The sequence below is a fragment of the Balaenoptera acutorostrata genome, chromosome 4, assembly GCF_949987535.1.
Source record: "Balaenoptera acutorostrata chromosome 4, mBalAcu1.1, whole genome shotgun sequence".
In the NCBI taxonomy this organism is placed as follows: Eukaryota; Metazoa; Chordata; class Mammalia; order Artiodactyla; family Balaenopteridae; genus Balaenoptera; species Balaenoptera acutorostrata.
The window spans coordinates 138,338,827-138,362,233 of record NC_080067.1 but is presented as its reverse complement, the minus strand read 5'-3'; the positions used below and the strand labels follow the sequence as shown (position 1 = coordinate 138,362,233).

Genomic DNA, 23,407 nt, shown 5'->3' with positions numbered 1-23,407 from the left:
CTGCCTTTCTCCTTTGATAACCATGAGTTTGTTTTCTATGTCTGTGAGTCTGTTTCTGTTTTGAACACATAGTTTTAAATAATTCAATTAACCTTAAAAGAATTAAAGTGAAATTCTCTTCCCATGCTTCCTTACCCTCTCTTCCAATCCTCACTCCCTTAAGCAACTGTACTCCACTATTTTAACTGGTTGTGTTTTTTGTTGTTTTGTTTTGTTTGTTTGCTTTTTCTTGCATTTACTCTCATTTCTCATCAGTATGCTTATACTGTTACTGACCAGGATTCTTGGACTCCTTAATCAATAGAAATTGGTAAGAGGCCAGATGAGAAGTTCTGGCAAGGCTTTACTGGGACTTGAGCTGCAACATGAGGGAGAGAAACAAGAAACAGTTTCCCTTGCTCACTCTCTGAAGGGGGGCAAGCTTGACCCTTAAATGGGGTGAGGGTGGGGATGGATTGGGGGGTCGGGCAGGAGGGGTGGTTTGCCCACCCCTTTGGCGGTGCTATGTGCAGGGATCGTGCACAGTACCCTGCTTTTGCTCCTGACACCTCAAAAGTGGCAGCTGGGTTTGTGGTCTTTTTGTATCGTATTGTTCATAATTTGCTCCAAGTGCACTTGTATGCAGTTATTTTTAGTCCCTTCTAGTTACTTTGTATTCTATTGCTGGTGGAGATGTTTGTCCAGGTGCAAGTACTGCAGCAAAGGGTCCCAGGTCCCAGCCTGTCTCAATACTATTTCTTAACTGACCTTAGACATGAACTACTGATGTTCTGTTATGATAGATGAATATCTAGCTGTATTATATACACATTCTCCTTTCCTCATCTTCTGTATGGTTACATGAAAATCTGGGGTTAAATCAGTAGTCCCTGTTACGCTGTTTTGATGTCACCGTGCTGTATGACCGTATAAATAGCATTAGCTGCTGAGCCAAATAGTGTACTATCATTTTATTTCCTTTCTTGAACAACATTTTGTTTTTTGCCCGTAGTTAATGATTATCTTTTTTTTTTTTTTCTGCTTAATTTGCTTATTTCTGGTTACTTCACAATATTTTCTAAATCTCCAATTCATTAAATAGTTGATCAGAACTGTTTTTTTCCCCTGGAGCCTGCCCTCCCCTGGCCCTGTATCCTCCTGCTTCAATCTTGTCTCTCTCTAGGCCTCATGCATAACAGTCACCGTGTTAACTCATCCATGTGCTTTGGTGTCTGCCTTTTATGCTGGAGGCTTTCATCACATGTCTGGTGATCCTTAGTTGTCTGACCACATTTAAGTATGAGATACCAAAGAAGTGCTTGGATCTCATCAGTGCACATTGTCATCTGCTGGGGGCTATGACAGCATGAACAGATTGGGAGGCCTTTTGTGGAGCGGGTCCAGTTGATAATATTTGTTGGCCTTTTCTGGGGGCTACTCAGCTTTGCCATGGCCACTCAGTGGGTCAGGTTTCCCTGTACTCCTTTGTTTGCAGTAAACAGTTCCTTCTTTTTTTGTGTCTGGCTTCCTGGAGTCTGGAGCCTCTCTTATTCTTGAAAGAGTTCACCTTGGGTGGGTGAGAGGTTGGGAGGTAAGGGTGGGAGTGGTGCCCAGTTACATGACTTTCTCCAGTGGATGAGAGGAGCCCCAGATTACAATTATGGGGTCATATCTGTCATTCTCTTTATAGGTATTAACACTGATGGTTTAATTAAGTCTTGTATAAATAAAACTCTAAAATGTGTTAAGCAGAGGACCAATGAGAAAAAAGACTTTTCGGGAACTCACACAGGAACTTCATTCCCACCTAGCCTCTTAAAATTAATGCATAACTTTATTCCTTCTCCTTTTTGTTCTTTTAAAGTGGAAAAAAGAAGTTCAACCTACTTTACAATTATTCTTGTGCTTCTATAAACTCAAATTATCTGACATTTTACTTTCCTAGATCTGGCATATGTTCTCTAGTACCTCTCTTGTTTAAAATGAATTTCCCTTTTCCTGCCACTCACGTAAACCATTGATTATCTGGAATCACGAAGTATCCTCCATTCAGTTGGATAATTGAAGCTGGATCTATTTAAATACATAATGAAGCCCTGTGCTTCATCTTAACTGTGCGCTCAAAGGGGCTCTTAGGCAAAATGCACTTTTTGCTGATTATGTTCCTCTGTCAGCAAGAACTTTGCTTATTCCCTTCACTGAACTTTATACAGTATTTATAGCATCCCCAGCAGGCAAAAAGGAAGCAGCACACAATTCACTCTCTCTACCTGTCTCCTGCTGTTTGTTTAGTGGAAAGTGATGCATGTGGAAGAAGTTGAGAGGGTACCACTTGGTGGTCTCTCCTTCCTGCCTTTTTGACCACTGGATTCTGATGGAGGGCGCTGGAGTGGACCTGGTATCCGTAATTAAACTTGCCTGGTTCGAGAAGGTGATGCAAGGTTGGCAGCTTTGAAAAGCTTTTTCTAGCATGTCAGAGTTTAAATCCTGGTGTGACCACACTGGAGAACACTGTATCAAGTTAGTGGTCTGCTGTGATCAGCTCAGAAGTGTTAAGCCTGCAAACGGCTAGGAACTGTTTGAAGAGTTGTTTCTACTTAACCTGCTGTTGACAGCAGTCAGCGCAGTCTTTGTCCACCCTCTCAGTCACACGTAGCCCGTGTATGCCGCTGCCAAAGGACAGACTCTGCTGAAAAGCTCATTTAGTGAATTGTCCTTCTTAGAAATTGATTTGTCCTAATGGTAGAGAATGGCAGAGACCGCTGTTTTATTTAGGCAGGACAGTAGGAGCAAAAATTCTCTCTAATGGAACTGCCTTCAGCCTCTGACAGGTTTTAAAAGCGGTTGGAGGCTTGAGCGTGCTTAATGGTTAAAAGGCTGATGGCTAAATTTTTCATAACGTTGTGGTCATACTTTTCTAAATATCTTTCTCTAGGTTATGAGACTTGGTATGTTTTTTTCCCCTTCTTTTTATGTTATCTTATTTAAAAATTTTTAAGTTGTGCTAAAATATACATAACATACCATCTTAACTGTGTCCAAGTGCACAGTTCAGCAGCATTAAGTGCATTCACGTTGTTGTGCGCCCATCACCACCATCCATCTCCAGAGCTCTTTCCATCTTGTAGAACTGAAACTCTGTACCCATCGAACTCCCCATTTTCCTCTTCCTCTAACCACTGGCAACCACCATCTTCCTTTCTCTTAAATAAATAAATTCCAGGATAGCTACACCTTTCAAAGGATGTTTAGCTTCATCAACTGGTATCAGTTGCCTTCATTTCCACCTCTTAAGTGGGAGGCAAACATAAACTCTCTGACATGAGAATGGGGTGTGTTGCCCTTGGCTGAGTTTGAGGAGAATCTCACAGGCGGAAGGAAGAAGGAACTCTCTTTACATTAAGTGAAGAGACCAAAAAGCTGTTGTTCTGCAGAACCTATCAGCTTGTGGCTCCTCTTGGAGGATAACTGTATTATACAGACTCTTATTTAAAAAAACATCACTTATTTTGAAATGGAACTCTTGCTTTGCTAGTGTATCAGTCAGGATGGGTTAGATTATGCTGCAGTAAGGAACAACCCTCACATCTCCATGGCTTAACATACCTTTTCATTCCGGCCATGTGTCTGTAGGACATTGGCTATGAAGCTCTTCTCATCCTAGACGCTTAGGGACGCAGGCTGACAGAAGCTCCATCTTGCCCCACAATTCCAGGACTGTACGCAAAGGGGCAAGAATAGGGTGAATCAGGCTTTTGTTTACTAGTAACACATGGTGCTTCTACTCAGATTCATTGGCCCCAGCCAGGTGACATAGCCACACCTAACTTCACAGGGAGCAGGAGAAGTCCATCCCTCTGTGTCCCTAGGGAGAGCTCAAAAGGAGTGGGCAACACTAAAAAAACCCCCACAGCTAGGCTTTTAGAGCAATTGGTGAGAGCTGGGGGGGGCGGGGCTCTGGAGTGGTGTGCGTAGCATATTAAAAAAAATTTTTTTTAAAGAATAGGATTGACAGAGATCAGGGTTTATAATAAATGACTGTGTCATCTCTAATTTTACCGGGCTTTAGTTTCTTCATCTGTAAAATCGTCCCCTGGACCCCTTCTAGATGAATATATTTATGGAAAATGTTAAGTTTGTAACTTGTATTTAGCAGAGTTTGTATCAGGAGTTTTAAGCTCTTTCTAACTGTTCCTCAGATATTATGTCAGGGTTGTAGGTATTTACTTTTCTTCCCCTGGGGAGGGGGTGGGGGAGGGGAGGGAAGGCAGAGCTGAGTGAGGATCGTCTTGGGGGAATAGATACTGACCTCTCACTGAGCACTGATGGACCAGCTGTTTTTATTGGAGACACATCCTCTCCTCATTAGTGACATGCTACCTCTGCATGGATTCCATCTGAAACACCCCCCAGTATCCTTTTCACATGGGTGAAAACACCAGCTCCCTTCACATCTAAAAGCTCCTTGTTTCCATGGAGCTGTGCATACAAAGGGGAAAAGCATATTTTGGCTCAGGGGACTAGCTGTTTATCAGATGCTGCCAGGCACTTTAGAGGACAAAGAAGTGATGCTGGAAAAGGTCATGCTGTTGGGAACGTCCACTACAACCTTGCAGTGACAATTTTTCCTGAAAAATAGACTCTGAAGGGTAATCTTTTTTTAAGATAGTTATAGAAAAATTATGCTTAAATATTAGGGTACTATAGCTTGGAAGGAGCTTTTTAAAACTTTCTATTAAAGGATAACATATACACAGAAAAGTACACATCTTGATGATGTTTCACAAGCTGGGCATACCCGTGACATATACCACTCACATAACCAGCGCCCAGATCAAGAAGCAGAATGTGGCCGGCACCCCAGAGACCTCCCTGTGCTTCCTTCCAGATGCTACCCCTCTCCCCACAATTCCCATCAAACAACTCTTCTCACTTCTAACTGTGTACGTTACTTTTGCCTGTGTTTGTACTTTATATAAATAGAGTCTTATAGTCTATACTCTTCCGTGTCTGGCTTCTTTTCCTCAATGTCATGTGTGTGAGATTTATCCATATTGTAGTGGGTAGTTACTGGTCTTTCATTCTCGTTGCTGTGTAGTATGGCCCTGTGTGATTATACACATTATTCATTCATTCTCCTGTAGACAGGTGTTAGGATAGTTTCTAGTTTTGTCCATTGCAAGTTGTACTGCTGTGAACATTTTGGGATATATATTTTGGTGAGCACAGGAATGCATTTCTGTTGAGAATATACCCACGAGCGCATTTCGGGGGTCACAAGGTGTGCATAGATTCCACTTTAGGAGGTAGTACCAAATAGTTCTCCAAACCAGTTATACCAGTTTGCTCTCCAGCAGCTCATAAGAACTCTGGTTGCCCCATATCTTCACCAGCACTTGGTATTTTCTTCTTGGAAGTTTTTCTTTCAGAAAAGAATCCTTACTTGATTGTTTTCCCATCTGAACTGATTCCTTCTCTAATAAATTTTAGAAAGTGGGGGGAAGGGGGCGGTGAATAACCCCATCTGGCAAAATACCCACTGATGCCGAGGCACGGAGAGACAGCAAACGTTTTAGTTGCACCAGGCAGGAGGAAGCATGGTGTTTATATGTTGGGGGATCTTAAACTCTGTGTTTTTCTTGAATAACTTTAAAGTGATGCACAAAGACAAAATGTAACATAGTTACTTTCCAAGAGGAAATTAAATATTAAGAATTCCGAAGTGGAGTTTTTAACTCTCAAAGAATTAAAGGGGGGAATGGGGGGTGAAATGGATAAAGGTAGTCAGTTATAAGCTTCCAATTATAAGATGATTAAGTCCTAGGTGTGTAGTGAAAAAAAAAAAAAAGATGAATCTCATATACACACATTGCATTTTTTCCTAACTTTCTCTACCTACAAGTGTTTACCTTTGACTTCCAATGTCTTTATCTCTTCTTCTTTTCCCACTCAGTCCTCACAAAATGATTCCATTTGCTTTATCAGGTGGTACTTCTGCTGTTTCTTTAGGAGAATGTCTAGCTATTGAAGTCTTCTTTAGATACAGGCAAATATTTTGTTGTAAACCTAACAACTGCCAGATTGTCTAGGTTTGTCCAGTGTGTGGTGTCTCTGCTGGCAGACACCATTTGTAACATTTGATGCAGTTTCTTTTGTGGAATATGATGAGATTCAGAAATAATATAGACACCTGCGGTGGTGCCTTCACTTAAATTTCAGTCATGTGGGTGGGGTCCTGTTAATAGAATTTTGTTTGCAAACCATGGCTCAAATGAGTCAGGAAACTAAGAAGATGCATCAGAGGGGGAAAAAAAAAGTAACAGTGTTTTGTGCATGAAAAATGATGCCGTCAGCTACTTTAATATTGAAGTAGCCAAATAGACCCTTTGTTCAGATGAGCTAACTTCTGAGCATTTACTGAACTTCTCTAGGTTTGAGGCGATACTCATTGATTGAGTTCCTAAAGAATTAATCATTGGCACATTGTTACACATGAGCTATCCCCCCAACTTCTGCCTTTCAGAACACTGTGAGTCACAGCAAGCCCACTTTGAGGTTACCTGCCCATTGGTGGGTGTTACCCAGCATTGTCTTTAAATCCCCTTTGACCTGGTCATTCTTAGTGGCTGGGATCCTGCTGAGTGGTTGCTATGCCTAGACACTTCCCTAAGACGGTATTGCTTCTCACTCCTTGAACTACCTTCCCAGCCCTAGTTTTGTCATGGCTGCTTGGTCCTGGCAGGGGACCAGTGGATTGGAGTCACTGTGCTTCACTGGGGGAAGGTTTGTTGCATCTTCCTTGGCCAATAATATCCCTCGGCCTCACTCTCACCATGGAACTGACCAGTCCTCTCTGGAAACTGACCTGTGCTTCATAGCAACCCACTTAACTGGAAACTAAGCTGTCTATATAGGATTATCACATATACAAGTATTTTAGTGCAAACTACCATAGACTGGGTGGCTTAGAAACATTCTGGAGGCTGGAAGTCTGAGATCAGGGTGGAAGCATGGTTGGGTTCTGGTCAGGCCCATTCTGTGATTCATAGATGGCTGTCTTGTTGTGTCCTCACATGGTAGAAGGGAGCTAGCTAGCTCTTTGGCCTCTTTCTTAGAAGGGCACTAATCCCCTGTATGAAGGCTCCACCCTCATGACCTAATTACCTCCCAAAGGCCCCACCTCCTAATACCATCACACTGGGGGTTATGATTTCAATGTTTGAATTGGGGGGGGGGGCGGGGACACAAATGTTCGGTCCACTGCAACAAGTGAGTTCAGTAAGTACATTGGGTGAGCAGACATGGTGGCCTCATTCCCATCAGCTGTTGGGGGCTGGGGGTTGGGTGGGGGGGTTGGTGTCTGACCTAAGACTAACTTCTTTTAGGTGTTCTCTGAAGGAGGAGTTCAGAAAGGTTAGCCTTCCTCATGGGGTGTCTAGACCTGCCTCCTTGACTCCCAGCCATGGCTTGTCTGGAAATGCACTGGTTTGTCTATGATAACCTGAGAGGTGGCTGTTTCTTCTTGGCCCCCACCTCCCCCATCACAGACCACCAGCCAGACGGAGCTGGAGAACTGGATCACTGCCATCCATTCTGCCTGTGCAGCCGCTGTCGCAAGACACCATCACAAAGAAGACACGCTCCAACTGCTGAAGTCGGAAATCAAAAAACTGGAACAGAAGATAGATATGGACGAAAAGATGAAGAAAATGGGCGAAATGCAGCTGTCTTCAGTCACTGATTCAAAGAAGAAGAAAACTATATTAGATCAGGTAATTGTTCTTCCGTGTTTAGACGTGGGCATAATCCTTAGGTCTTGAAAGTTTTTCTGCTGCCTTGGAATCGAGAAACATTATCGGTTATCTCACTGTCAGCCTGTCATCCTGACTGCTAAATTCTTTATTGTGACTGTCAGTTTTCCTCACCTGTTGTTCACAGTTGATTGTTATGAACTAAAGGGAACAATATTAAATTGAATGAAAGACAGAAATCTAATAGCAGAGCCCACCTGCTCCCACCAATGGCTTGCTGTTCTTGGGGATCTGTGTAACTGGAAAGTCTGCAATTTCATTCCCCGCGTTATCAGGTTAACTTGGTGCTTAGCTGTGATGGGGATTCGTTCCTGACTCCTCAATAAATTTAGACTTCTAAATTTAGGGGAAAGGTAGAGTGTGTTTTAAAAATATATGTATAATTGCTGTATATGTGCACAAGTATATTTCATGCTGAAAAGAAAAGATTTCGTGAGATAAGAGAGGACATTTTTGCCTTCCATTTAGTCGTTTTAAAGTCAGTGATAGCCACCTAGTAACACTTGGAAACTTTGCCTAATATGTTGGGAAATAATTATGTGAATAAATACTATTTAAATAATTGACCAGCATGTGATCTTCCATATTTCTCTCTGTCTATTCTTTCCCTTTATTACCCGGTACTGTATTTTTTTTAAACAGAGGTAAAATTCACATAACACAAAATTAACCACTTTAAAGCATACAGTTCAGTGGCATTTAGTACATTTACAATGTTGGGTAACCACAACATCTGTCTAGTTCCAAAACATTGTCATCTACCTCAAAAGGAAACCCCATACCTTTTAAGCTGTTGTTCCCCTCTGCCCCGGCATTCTGCCTCTATGAATTTACCAATTTCGGATGTTTCATACAAATGCACTTGCATAATATGTGACCTTTTGTGTCTCACATCTTTCAGTTAGCATAATGTTTTGGAGATTGATCCACATTTCAGTATGTATATACTTCATTCCTTTTATGGCTGAATATTATTCCATTGTATGTATACACCACAATTTGTTTACGCATTCATCTGTTGATAGACGTTTGGGCTGTTTCCATTATTTGACTGTTGTGAATAGTGCTATGGATATGTGTTTACACTAACACTGTATTTTAAGTTGAAGTAAAAAGGTAGATATCAACCATTAATCAATATCCACATCATAGCTAACATCTCTGAGCCTTCACTATATGCCAGACCCTGGTCCCACTCTTATTCTTGCATTATCTTATTCAACCATCACATCAGCCTCAGGAGGTAGGTATTATTTTGCCATTTTGAAAAATGTGGAAATATCTTGGATATATCCTCTGGTTGGAACTATGTATTCCAGAGTCTGGGTCTACACCATCTAGTTTTCCACTGTCCCACCCTGTACTCTCTACCACCCACCTCTTCCCAAAAGCTCTTGGCCTATTTGCCTCTGATTTTGAAATCACCTCGCTTTTCTTCTTCTCTGTCTTCCTATGAAAAACCACCTCTTGGTAAGTCATATAATTCTCCAGTGCTGGAAATCCTCCATTTTTTCACGTCTTCTGCCTTGGGTTTGCGGTCCAGAGCCTGGAGCTAATGGACCTATCATGGCCGCAAATGTGAAATCTATGATGGGAGGGAAGAGAGCAACTCAGGATATCTCTTCTATTTATCATACTGAATTTGTGGCTATAGATCTTTGCAGAAAAGCATGTAAGCTGTGGAAACAATAATACTTGACCTATTACCTAAGAAATTTAGGGTACCTGCTATTTACCCCTTTGGACTAAAATTAATACCTTTATAACAGAAATTTGTAACATTTGTGTGGGATAAAATTAACATTTGTTTTCCCTTTTTCTCCCCACTCTTTTCCCATATTTTCACCACTGTAGATCTTTGTTTGGGAGCAGAATCTTGAACAGTTCCAAATGGACCTGTTTCGCTACCGCTGTTATTTAGCCAGCCTCCAAGGTGGGGAGCTGCCCAACCCTAAAAGACTACTTGCCTTTGCAAGCCGTCCAACGAAAGTGGCAATGGGCCGCCTTGGAATCTTTTCTGTATCATCTTTTCATGCGCTGGTGAGTAGAAGCTAATGTATTTTTGAAAAATATTCATCTTGACTATTAATCCTGAGCCCGACTTGACAAGAGTCTCTGAAGTAGTTTTCTAGTTTACTGCTCTGTGTGGATTTCTGATATGTCCTCCCTCGGTCATGGATGCAAATCTTCACTTGAATCTATTCTGACATTTATTACTTAAGCCTCTCTTGATGGGCCCTTAATTATTGTGCAAAGAAAATATGAAAGGGATTACCTTAAGAGATCTTTGCATGTGGTGCTTGTGGATAACTCATGTCATTTTTAGGCAGTGTCATGTTTTTAACCCCAATACATATATATTTTTTTAAATTTCATTTATTTATTTATTTATGGCTGTGTTGGGTCTTCGTTTCTGTGCGAGGGCTTTCTCCAGTTGCGGCAAGCGGGGGCCACTCTTCATCGCGGTGCGCGGGCCTCTCACAATCACGGCCTCTCTTGTTGCGGAGCACAGGCTCCAGACGCGCAGGCTCAGCAGTTGTGGCTCACGGGCCCAGCTGCTCTGCGGCATGTGGGATCTTCCCAGACCAGGGCTCGAACCCGTGTCCCCTGCACTGGCAGGCAGACTCTCAACCACTGCGCCACCAGGGAAGCCCCCAATACATATTTTTTATATTTACCTCATGGAAATGGTAAGTGGAAAGCTTGTTCTCTCATACATAAATGTGTTTTTTCTCTCTCTCACTTGCCCACGTGAAAACACGTACACCATATATTGAACATAGATCTCTTTGGAAATCTTCCTTTTCACTTTATTTTTTACCATGGTTTTGGTGACCATAAATACCTGATGCATTTGAAGAAGGCCATGACTTCCTGTGTTTATCAGCCCAACATATGTAGTTGCTTGGGGAAGAGAATTTTCATCTGACCTCCAGAGCGGCAGGTTGTGTAGTTGTATGTTTGCAATCTGTAATTTCATGTACTTGCTAAATTGCGAACAGCTTTATGTACTTTGGGCCCCTTTCTTCTCAAAAATTGCTCTGCGAGTAATGTGGTTTTAGCCCATCCAAATCAACACCCACTTAAAATGTACTGCACCTTAGCACATTTGCTGTGAAATTAAATGTTAAGACCTAGGTTCCAGAAACCGCCTTGAAGAACCTTAGCTGTGCAGCTCTTGGCTTGCCGTGTCAGCTGTACCCTTCAATTGAATTCGGAGCTGTAATTCAGTCAGAGCCGTTTGTATTCTTTATAAATAGATTAGCGTCATCATTCAGATAATTAGGGTAGATTTACATTTTTAAAGAAGTCTTCAAACAAATTTCTGGAGTTATTAAAACTGGCATCCTGATTTGTTCTACTAATTACAGCTCAGCTCTTGGTCTCCGTGGCTACCACCTCCCCATATAGCTATTAAGTCCTGTTTTTTAGTAGGGGTGGACCAAAGTGCTGTGATGAATAAATCTGGCAAACAGTTTTCAGTTTGTGGCTCTCGGTCTGTTTCTGTGAGACCTGGACACCACTTTGTTACTTATCCGAAATCTCAGTTTGCCTGTTCTGCAAAAATATTGGGATAAAAATTCTTGTTTACCACCCTGTGAGAATGTCGTAAATTGAGGGAGCATTTTTATTAAGGAAGCTTATGATACCCATGATGTCGCATCAGTATTAATACTAAATCCCAAGCTATCCAAAAGGCTCTTTCCTCCTCCTGGGCTTGGTAGATAGACTTTGGAGAAAATAATTCTGCTGTCTACCTAAAACTTCTATGCCTTTATTACTTTCTTCAAAGCCATTGGAGCTAACCTCTCAGAGACGGGGAAGTAGAAGCCACTGAATTACCCTTCCATAATTTATCTCCAGACCTTCTAATTTCCTCTATCTCAGTATCTGTGATTTGCATGTACTTTTCTTTTGATGGGCAGGCTATTAAAATCTGACCAGCAGATGATGCGGGTGGGAGGGTTAGTAACTCTTTTAGGTTTATTTGGTCAGTGATTTTGAAGGAGAATATTTAATTCCATATGTGCCACTCTCTGTTCCTTTGTTCTTTTTTTTTTTTTTTTTTTTTTTTGCTAGCTGCAGCAGTGACATGATTCTGGGTGTGCATATGTCCTTGCAAACTTCTCTTTTCCATGAGATGTTTCAATCAGACAACAGAACAAGTTAAGCAAGCCTGTTGGGTATCTCTTCCTGTTTGTTGCTCTATCTCCTATAGAAGATCCTGGGCAGGGAATTTTTACTGTCTGATTTATTGGATGCTTATTTTTTCCTTCTCTCCTTGTCATTTGACCCCAGAGAATTTTTTTCTCCTTGGGGTTGAAACATTCTTCAATTTAGCCTTTGTCCAGACTTTTTTTTTCTTCTATTAAGTGGGGAGCATGGGAGGAGGAGGTGTGAGGGCAACAGGGCTAGAGGAGGAGATTTGAGCTACACTTTAAGTACCATTCACCAGGAGGGCTTCCCATCATGCTCAGTGATTTTCAGTAATTAACTGAAGGGTCCCCGCTGTACTCTTTGAAAGAAGGTTATCATTGTTCTTGTTTGCACAGATGAGCAGAATGATAGAGTAATCAGGTTCCGGCCACAAAGAGAGGCATTGTCTGGGCCAAGATCATTGAGAAACTCTCCAGCTCTTGTCCAGCAGTTCTTTTGCCAGCTTTTTTTTCCCTTTTCTTCTAAATCCCTTTGCTCATTTTGAGTCATTATTGTCTTGGGAGCAGCAGTAACTTTTGCAGTTTACAAGGCCCCCAACAGTTTAGAGTAGTTACTATAAGAACCTTAAATAAAACAGTCCATTTGTTAAACAGACTAAACGAAACTGGTCAGCTGGTAACTGAGAGTATTTATGGTTGTTTGCATTTCTCTTCTGGACTGTGTTTTTCTAAAATTATACACGAAAGAGTTACTGTTTAATTGTTGTGACTGTGGTATGTAGAATCTCTGCTTCCGCTTTTCAGTGTTTGTTTATTTATTCATTCAGTCAACAAATAAATGTGAGTGCCTGGCATATGTCAGTTACTGTCTGATTAGGGTTATAGCAGCGAATGACTCCAGAGTTCTTGTCCTGTTGGAGCCTATAATTCTTGTGGGAGAGATGATAATAAAGAGGTAAACAATCAGGCAAACACAAGAAGTTCAGATATTGATGTGTGCTATGACACACACACACACACACACACACACACACACACACACACAGAGTCAACGCTTTGTTTCCACGGGTTCTGCATCTGGGGATTCAACCAACCATGGATTGAAAATATTCAAAAAAAATAAACTACAAAAAGTTCCAAAAAGCAAAACTTGAATTTGCCCAACTATTTACATAACATTTACATTGTCCTTACAACTATTGACATAGATTTACATAGTATTAGGTATTATAAGTAATCTAGAGATGATTTAAAGTACACAGGAGATTGTTATGTAGGTTATATGTAAGTGCTATGCCATTTTATATAAGGGACTTGAGCATGGGAGGATTTTGGTATCTTCGGGGGTCCTGGAACCAATTCCCCATGGATACTGAGGGACAAATGTGTGTGTGTTTGGGTATGTGTGTGTATCTGCCTACATGTATGTGTATATGTGTCTATTTATAAATATGAGACCACATGTATATTTTTTTTCTAGAATTTTTAGCTTTAATACCATTTATACTTATCACGTTCTTAGCATCATTTTGTGATGATAAGCTTAACTGATATTGACATAGTTACGTGAGCATCTATGTATGTCAGCACATTATCATTTATTCCTTTTACAACCTTTGTTTAACTTTAGCTTAGAAAGTGATGAAAATGGAGAAGAGAAAATGTTTACATATTTAACATAAACATGTGCCCTTTGTTGATTTTGTTCCCTACAACACCTTGAGTGTAATAGTGGGTTAGAACTCTTTCTGGGAGCGCTTTCCCACCATTGTCTTGAGTACCACATTTTCACATACCCTGATCTGGGTTTTCTTATGTGCTAGGCTGAGAAAATACAAGACCTCTCAGCTCCCTCCTCTTCTTTTTTGTTTGGGACCAAAACTTTCCTAATACCCTCGTAGAGAAACTGTTTTGATTCCTGTTTTTGATAGACATGGGGGTCTTTGCCAATCTACCCATGGGGCTTCCAGGGTGTTTACCCTGTCAATACTGAAAACCCCAGAAGGGTGTGCCTTGTAACCAACGTGCTGACTGCTGGGGGGTCCCCTGTGTTAGCCAACAGTATTCATCCCTGAGAATGCTGCCAGCTGGCAGCCATCACATTGGGAGTTGACCGTGTGGGAATTTATGACAAGTAGGTTCCAAGATATACACCTCCAGCGACAAAGAGCAGGCGGGGAAGTTTCTAGTCCAATCGCTGTACCTCCTGACGCTCCCTCTTTTGAAAGGAGAGCCCGTGGGTGGCCTATTGAGACCTCCTAGCAGAAGTGCCCTCAAGTTCCTGGGACTTTGCTTACAACCTGTAGTATAAAGTTCAAGCCTGAAGGATTGCCTGGGCAGACTGTATGGCGTCCACATAGACATCCTGCATATGCCTGAGTGGCGATCACAGTGGCAGATTTAGATTTGGCATGTTCCCTTCTGCAATACTGAGCTATTCGTCTGGGTTGCTGGCACCTTGCAAATATCTCAACAGAGTTTTTAGCTTTCTTTTTAAAAAAAATACAATTTTTTTTTCCGAAGTTAAAATTTGTTTTAATAAAAAGATGCATACCATATTTTAAGTGAAAATGACAGAATTGCCAAATACGTTTAGTACATTCCCATTTTTTGTAAAAAGATTATATAGATATTTGCTTGGAAATAAAGTCTGGAAGGATGTAAGCAAAACATTAATAGTGGTGGTTTTCATGTTTTGGGGAAGGAGGAAAGTGAAGGATAATGGAAAACCCCCTCCCTTCAAGGACCATTTCTGGAAATTACAAATAGAGTAAGTCCCCTACGTACAAACGACTTCTGTCCCAAGAGTGCATTCGTAAGTTCAATTTGTTCGAAGTCCAACAAAGTTAGCCTAGGTACCCAACTAATACGATTGGCTGTATAGCACTGTACAGTAATAGGTTTATAATACTTTTTAAATTTTTTATTTATCTATTTATTTATCTTTGGCTGTGTTGGGTCTTCGTTTCTGTGTGAGGGCTTTCTCTAGTTGTGGCAAGCGGGGGCCACTTCATCGCGGTGCACGGGCCTCTCACTGTCGCAGCCTCTCTTGTTGCGGAGCACAGGCTCCAGACACGCAGGCTCAGTAGTTGTGGCTCATGGGCCCAGTTGCTCCGCGGCATGTGGGATCCTCCCAGACCAGGGCTCGAACCCGTGTCCCCTGCATTGGCAGGCAGACTCTCAACCACTGTGCCACCAGGGAAGCCCCTATAATACTTTTCACACAAATAATACATAAAAAAGAAACACAAAAAATAAAACATTTTTAATCTTACAGTACAGTACCTTGAAAAGTATAGTAGTACAGTGCAACAGCTGGCATACAGGGGCTGGCATCGAGTGAACAGGCAAGAAGAGTTACTGACTGGAGGAGGGAGAGGAGGTGGGAGACGGTAGAGCTGAAGGATCGTCAGCAATAGGAGACGGAGGGCTGCAATTTTACTCACACCTGATGTTGATGGCTCAGGTTCTGGTTCCTCGCTGGAACTAGATGCACATTCGCATCTTTGAAAGTTTGCAACTTGAAGGTGCATATATAGGGGACTTAGTGTAACCCTTCTGCTTCCGCTTGACCAGAACTTCATCACAAGCCCATGCCCTGCTACAAGGAAAATAAGTCCACTTCGGGCAGCCAGATGATCAGCTGTATTTGGGGTTTCTCTGACTAAGGCAGAAGGGACATTGATATTGGGGGACAGCTATCACTTGCCTAATAAGGAAAGTGATTTTATGTAATTCTGAGAAAACTAAATAGAAGAGATTGGTAAATTTAGATTCAATATGGAATCACAGGAACCAAAATGTGCTGTCTTCACTATTTTTGCTGACACTCAGCCATCATTTTTTGTTAGCGTGAAGAAACAACTCTGTACCATTTGGAGAGAATCTCAAGAAAGTTTGGTTAGTTTAACTTGATGCTGGAGTTCAGGAATGTGACCAGAAGGATATCTAATTCTTGGAAACCTAGCATACATTCTATTACTATTTTACGTATTTTTACTGATGTTTTCAGTCAGTGATTGAGTTTGCCAACCTTGCGTTTATATTTTGAATCTAGGAAGGGCCCTCAGAGTCCCTATATGTGTAAGTCATGGATGAAATGCTTTGGATGGTGGGGTCAGGGTTGGCTGGCATGAAGGGGAAGGAGCTTTTGGAGGGTGGGACTTAGAGGGGGGCTTGGGGAACAGGTGAGTGGTCTTGACACATCTCTTGTTGATGTCCCCTCTTGCCGTTCCTCAGGTGGCCGCTCGCACTGGTGAAACTGGAGTCAGAAGACGTACTCAGGCCATGTCCAGATCTGCCAGCAAGAGAAGGAGCAGGTTTTCTTCTCTTTGGGGTCTGGACACTACCTCCAAAAAGAAGCAGGGACGCCCAAGCATCAATCAGGTAGGTTCCAGGGTGGATGAGAAAGCAAGCGTAGATTGCTTCCACGGACATCTCACTTTGGGGTGTGCATGTGTGTGCGTCGTTCCTTGATTGATACCGAGTGTTAACATCACATCAACTAGCTGACGCAAAGAAGTTAGTTGTGCTAGATGCTTTAAATAGATAACGTATACCCATAACATTGAACTCTGCTATTAGTCTATCACCAAGCTCCAGTCTCCCACCTGCAACCTTTCCAAACCCTGGGTAATTACAGACGTACTGAAAGTGTACTTCTTGCTGAGTTTTCAGAAGAAAAGCAGGGCTTCATTGATGAAGCCAAGTGGGCACCTGAGCAGTCTTTTAAGCTGCCTCTGGCGCTGGATCAAAGGCAGCCTCCAGGGAAATCTGATTGTTTCTTTGCCCTTGACTTTTGGGGGTTGACATTAAATGGGCAGTTCTTCTGCCGACTTACATCAGGAGCCAGGAATCCGAGAGCGCTCACTCACCGCTGTGACTCCCTTCTACTACCCAGGTACCAGGGCTCGAAGGGGACCTACCTCAGTGCATCGTGAGTGGCACCACTGAGGGTGCTGCCTCTTTGGGCCTCTGATAACCAAATGCTCTGGCCTCGTTGCTTTGACTTTTTTACTAGCTAAGCCCACTTTCCTGCTGGAGCTACTTCTGGGAAACTCTCTTTCCATTGTCATTGTCATCTGCCTTCTTTGCCTTTGAAAAACAAGCGGTTCCAGAGCTGCTTCAGATTTTCAGGACTGGAAGAACATAGAGATTTGTCTTTCAGGAGAAGGAGAATGTCCCATCCATGAGCTGTAGAGGCACTGAGCATTTTGAGGTCATGACTAGGATGGCCAATTTGACCTATTCACTCTGAGCCTGTAGGCAAAGTGAGAAGTCCATTGACTGACTCAGTAAAAAAGATCTCATTATTTGTTCGACCAGTTCAGCCATTCGTTTACTTAAGAACTGACATTTAAAAAATAAATTAATCGTGAAAGCTGATGTACTACGTCCTTAGCGGACCACCACACTCATTGTTTCCACCTGGAGTGTCTGGACCCTTGGTGGAACTTGCAGGGGACCCGATGAGCCAATGCAAAGAGGCTGAACAGTCATGCAGTTTGTTCTCTGGTCTTTGGGGAGAGTAGAGCATCGTCAAGTTTGCTACCTGGGGTTTTGCTTCTGTGTAAATCCGAAGAAGAAACTGTTTGGAGGAAAGTCGATATTTCATCGGAAAAATCGCACAAGAGACTTGATGGCTCTTGATTAAACCTGCAAAAGGGTGGCATTAACAATCAGCATTTCCCCCCTTGTTTCAGGAGGTGGTGGTGTCATTTTGTGTGCATCATTTGGCAGTGCAGGTGACTCAGACCAACACTGTAAATATATGTCAGGGTTCGCAGCTGGAAGTTTGGGTTGAATTTCTCTTCTATTAAAAGCCTTAGTTCATCTGTGTGCTTCTACTTTATGGGTGCCCACTTATGTTACAATCCGTTGCTGCTGAAACATATGCCTGAATTTAAATGAATCCAAGAGAATGTTTTAACTTTTTCTTTCAATCAAAGGACCATGTAATGTCTTACAAACAATTCTTGTTATTCTCTCTTACAGTAAGAGTTTAAAAAAACCTCTTACTTAGCCGTAAGTATACCAATAGAAAGTTACGTGTTAATTTAGTACTTTGAAATGGATAAAAATTGTATGTTTCTAAATATCTCATTTGCATTGTGGCAAAGACTTTTTCTTAACCGTGTATATTATACCGACCGTACACAATCAGTTGAGAGCAAATATATGAAATTTTCCCATGTGTTTAGGTTTTGACTACCTAGTGGCATTGGTACCCTGATGTGATTTTAGTCATATCTTTAAGTTAGCAGCATTCATTAAATTTCAAAGGATAGACAAGTTTCTATTTTTTAAATAAGAAACTTTTCCTTGGTGTTATGGTAATATAATTATAAACATATGTTCTCAGGTTCTGAGGTAAAAAGTAAACTAATTATTATTGATAAGTTTCTGATTAGGTATGTGATGCTGTAGCTGAAATTCTTCACTGTGAATGAATCTGGTTCATTGCATTTGCAAGTTTATTTTCTTTAAATTTAGATGAATTATCCAGATCTAAAGCCAATTTTAAAAAATTGTCCAAGACGTGGGAAGTGATCTGTTATAGATAGAGGGATGTTTTGCATTGTCTTTTGGCTAGTAAATTATTTTACCTACTTCAGGATTTGATGTAAGAGTATCTGAAACTTCTGTAATGTTTTCTAATAGTCAGGCCTGTTTTCCATCCCCCTTCTCATGCTTCATTTGCCCTTTTGCCCAGATTTCTTTTTAAGATGATACTTTTGTGTATGCAGGTGTTCGGTGAGGGAACTGAGGCTGTAAAGAAATCTTTAGAGGGAATATTTGATGACACTGTTCCAGATGGCAAGGTAAAAATAAACACATGTTCCTTTTCTAAAAGTACCACAAATACATCAACATTACACAATGCAGTGGTTTCTTGGGATCCTAAAATTAAGTACACTCAGTATTAAAAACTGAAATGATCGGTCCTTTAAAATTATGTAACAGGTTGAGAAGAGACGGAAAACTTGATAACAGTAAGAATATTCTCCTGCTGACATAACATTTTCAATAATTATCATTTGAATGTTGAAGTTTCCATCTAGAATATAAGAGGAAATTGGGGTACTGGGTAGCAGAATATTCTATGCCATTGTTAATTCCTCTCATATACAGCTTTCTTCTCAAGAGGTGAGTTCTTACTGCCCTCCCTCTCTACCCACACATGCTGCTTTTTTGCTTCAATTAATTTCAAAGAACTGTTCTGATAGTTTGTTCTTTAAAAGAAAAATGCATTTGCCTCCCAAGACAAGCATTCGATTAAAGATCCCCAGACTTGATTCAACCTTGTGCTTGGATTTAAAAGGGTCTTTCAAACTGCTCTGATTGAAAGCCCATAAAGAATATTGATTTTTTTTTTTCTAGGCCACTTTTTTTCAGCCTCTAAATAAATGGACATTCCTCGTTTTAAAGACCCTAATGATGATACAAGTGGCCTCTTTGCTAGGGGCAGTGGGGGGATTCTGGTGTTGATAATGTGGGCTTGGTATGATCCTCTGGTTCCTGGACTCAGAATCAGTTTGACAAGAGTTCAGCTCTCGGTTGCCATGCAGCCAAGCAGTGGCTTGCCCCTCGTTCTAGATGGAGCTGAGCCTCCAAAATCAGAGTGTAGTAGGGGAGTTCTGGCTCTTGGGGGGAGGGGGGATAAGAGTGGCCGTGGACAGGCCTTTTCTCCCTTTGATACCTAAACTACTGCTGGATTATGTCATCGTGGATATAAAGGCTGCTGTCCTTGGAAATACCCATCCATAGCACTCTCTTTGAGCATCTGTTTCTGATGAACTTAAATTGCTGTTCTTATGTGCAGTCCAAGCATAGATGTTTTTGATGTTCATGTAGTCATTTCTGAAGTTAGCTAATTCATCTTGCATACCATTATTAGTGCACTTTTAATCTTCCCCAGGCACACAGATCCTGGAAGCTGCAAAAGTTGTTCCATTGGATTTCTGTGTCGCTTTTGTGTTTTTCCAAGATACCCCTTTATCCTCCTCCTTGGCTGGAATGCCTTGTTCTCAAAGAGCAGGTTAGATGCAAAACTTGGGCTGATGTAGTGCTAAGGGCAGTTATTTAAGGTGGCATGTGGGGACAGACTGGGAAGAGTCCAATTATAGTTAATGGGATTTGGGCAAGTTGATTGCGTTCTGACGGTTCCTTCCCTGGGGTTCAGTTTATCTATGAAAGCCACACCATTCAAAGGCAGAGCTGAAATTGCCTTCTCAATTGAATTTAGTTTAGTAGCCTTTACAAAAATATTTTCCCCATTCTGGGATCTGTTCTTTTTACGTATGGAAGTTGTTATGTTACTACTTCTCAGCCTTCGTTTGGAAACTTGTTTCTTATAATTTGCTGATAGCACCAAATTTTCAGTAATCTGTAGATACGTATTTACCAATCCGTGGCCTGGATGTAAACCACATTTTGAGCATCAGTATTATTTTTACATTGCTAAAATCTAATGGAATGATTTCTCTGCTTATTTCAGAGAGATGAGGCTCCTAATATTTCATCCATCTATGGAGTGTTTTTAGCTTTAGCTGTTTAGCTGGCTTAGATATAACCCAGCTGCTGGAGTGTATACGTAGGACACGGCTCCTCCCACCCTTAGAAACTTGGTGCTACTCCCTGATGTAGAGGATGGAGTGATGGCAACAGCCTAAGAAGGCCAGAGAGCTCATCTTTGAAGTTCTCTGAGCCTCATCTGGGAATTGAGGCTGTCTCTCTCCCAGAGTTACACCAGATGTCAAATGTGAGCACAAAAATGGGGCTGCTTATCAATAGGTAATGCTAGAACATCATGTTTTCTTTAAAAATTTCTTTGGAGCCTCGTGGTTGCCTTTGAAACATATAGCTCACATGGTAGATAGGCTTTGCTGGAGGAATCTCAGCTCTGAATTTAAATGGGTTTGTGGAAGAAATCATAGCAATAAAGCCGAACCGAATGGATAACCCATTTCTTTCTTTCTTTCTTTTTTTTTGCATTTCTTTCTTTCTTCCAATTTTGAAACCCACTCAATCATGCAATGCCCACCCGTGGATGCCGTGGGTCAGGTGTGAGGTCTGTCTCTTTTCTGAGACATCTTGCCTACCTCCGGAAAGCTCCCTTCTCTATAATTTCTTCTTTTCTCGGAGGAGCTCCTCTATCCTTCACCACTACCACCACTTCTGCCCTGGGCCCTTTTCACTGGAGTGGATAATTCCTGTGTGCCATCTGGGGATCTAAGATCTTGAGAGACTAACTTGCTGCTCTGCTAACTTTATTTCTTATCGTAGAGGGAGAAAGAAATGGTCTTACCCAGCGTCCACCAGCACAACCCTGACTGTGACATTTGGGTCCACGAGTATTTCACTCCGTCCTGGTTCTGTCTGCCAAATAATAAGCCAGTCCTGACAGTCGTCCGGCCAGGGGACACGGCCCGGGACGCCCTGGAGCTGATCTGCAAGGTATGAGGCTACTTGGGGTTGTTTTCTTGAGAAGAACAGAATGCAGTGGAGGAATCCATGAACACTCAGAAGCAGGGCAGGGGAGGGCACTTTAAAGAACATCTCCATTTCATTTCAGAGCAGCTTTGGATTTCTTTGTGATAATATGCATAATAAATGGAAGTGAATTCTTCAGCGCTGGGAGGAGAGGGATTCTTTTAAGTAGCTTCTTTCAACATGTGTACTTGATAGATTTGCGATACGCATATTACATGCTCATTGCACAAGTTTTAGAGAATTCAGGTAAAGAACAAAGCAGAAAATTAAGGCACCCTTACTTACAATTCAGAAATCACCTCAGTGAACATTTTGGCATCATATTATGTGCACTATTTGTAACCTGCTCTTTTGACAGTAACTCATACACGGGCATCTTTAGGGTTGGGGAAAACTGAAATAATAAATATAAATTTGACCTCCATGATGAGAAATTCCTCTTCCTATGAGCATACAATTAGCCTCTTTTGTTTTTTAGAGACAAATGATTGAGCTCACTTCCTCTGTTTTTACCTTACGCTGTAGAAACTTCTTGATCTTTTTCAAGGTAATCCCTGTTTCTTGTTGTTGTTTTTTTTTCTCCCTGAAGGACAGCTGGATGAATTGGATTGCCTTGAGTGAGGGAAGGGAAAGAGGAAAGAAAGGAGCTTTCCTAACATGCCTGTTTTTCTTTTACATAATTAATAGCATTAATAGTCTTATTTAGTAGTCATATCAAGTCTGAGCAAGAACGATACGTCCCCATTGTACAGATGGAGAAAGCAAGGCTCAGAGAGCCTTAGTTCCTTGCCTGAGTTCACATCACAGTCATCATCACTTGCAAAGGAGGTTTTGAATCCATATCTGGCTGCTCCAAACTTAGATGTATCCCTTTGTGCCAAGTGGATGGTCACAAGAACTGTCAGTCGTCAGGAAGGATGGTCCGTAAGGGGTGGAAGAATCTAGAATATATTCTTAGGGGAGTGAAATGGTCTTCTCTGAGGCCACTAATGGGAAAGTGGAAACCTTTTCTGTCATCATTTTATCCTAGAAGAAGCTGGATGAATACAGTGATATTTTTGGACCTCCTCATTCAACACAGTGGTTTATAAATGTGGAATAACTTTCACTACCTCAGTTCTATAATTCTGCAATCGGCAATTTTTGTTCTTAAAAAAATAAATCGCTAGGGCTTTGATAAAGGAAAAATATGGCTTCATATGAAGGAGAAATGGAACACTCTGGCTCAGATAAGCCTGTTGGATCGTCTTCTGTGGAGGAAAAGTAGAAGGACCATTTGTTTCAGGACAAAGCTACAATCAGCTCCCACATGGGTGTTAAAAATAAATGACGCACTCTTGCATGCTTTGACTCCTTCATGTACCCGCATTCTAGCTTTTTAAAGATAATGGTATTTCTGTTCACATTTTTCATTTTAATTACTTAACAAAATTGGTCTATTGAGGATTTCTGCATTCTTTTATTTATAGATTAGCACGATTCTTTAGAGACCCATTAATATTCTGCAGAGCTGTGGGAAGTATTCACAGAACTGCAGCTGAAGGTGTCAGAAGTAGGACTCCGGGCTTTTTGTATAAGCCAAACTCTGGAGGGTCCTTCCAAGGAGTTGCATTGCTTTGGAGCCTCCTGTGTACATTGGCTTTAGACTCCAGCAGGTATCAGAGGGTAGGTCAGAGTTTAGCAATAAACATTGATTGGTGGAAAATTGAATAGTGAGTGGGGAAAATAGTGATTTTAGGTACTTTTCAAGCTTTTGCTTTGATAGAAACTAAGGGAATCAGGGAGGAATAATACTGTCGTGGCAACTTAGAGACCATCTTTAGATAATGAGTTAGACCAGTTCCCCTATAAAGGGTTTATTTCTGTCACTTGACAGGGTTTTAATGGCATCATTACGACACACATCCCTTTCTTTAACAAGAAAAGGTCATCCCACCCAGTTTTTCCTGAATCCTCAGGTTTCTTTCC

The 23,407-nt window shown here is 41.5% G+C and overlaps 1 protein-coding gene across 8 annotated transcripts in view; it reads left to right on the top strand.

Moving 5' to 3' along the window:
• Nucleotides 1-23,407, top strand: part of TIAM1 (TIAM Rac1 associated GEF 1) — a 407,741-nt gene that overhangs the window by 302,113 nt on the left and 82,221 nt on the right. For all 8 annotated transcript variants that reach the window (XM_057545316.1, XM_028166880.2, XM_057545319.1 and 5 more), the window contains 5 exons: nucleotides 7,527-7,751; nucleotides 9,645-9,830; nucleotides 16,187-16,333; nucleotides 18,694-18,768; nucleotides 21,233-21,403. In XM_057545316.1, the coding sequence (XP_057401299.1) occupies nucleotides 7,527-7,751; nucleotides 9,645-9,830; nucleotides 16,187-16,333; nucleotides 18,694-18,768; nucleotides 21,233-21,403 (804 nt within the window). The remainder of the gene's footprint in view (nucleotides 1-7,526; nucleotides 7,752-9,644; nucleotides 9,831-16,186; nucleotides 16,334-18,693; nucleotides 18,769-21,232; nucleotides 21,404-23,407) is intronic.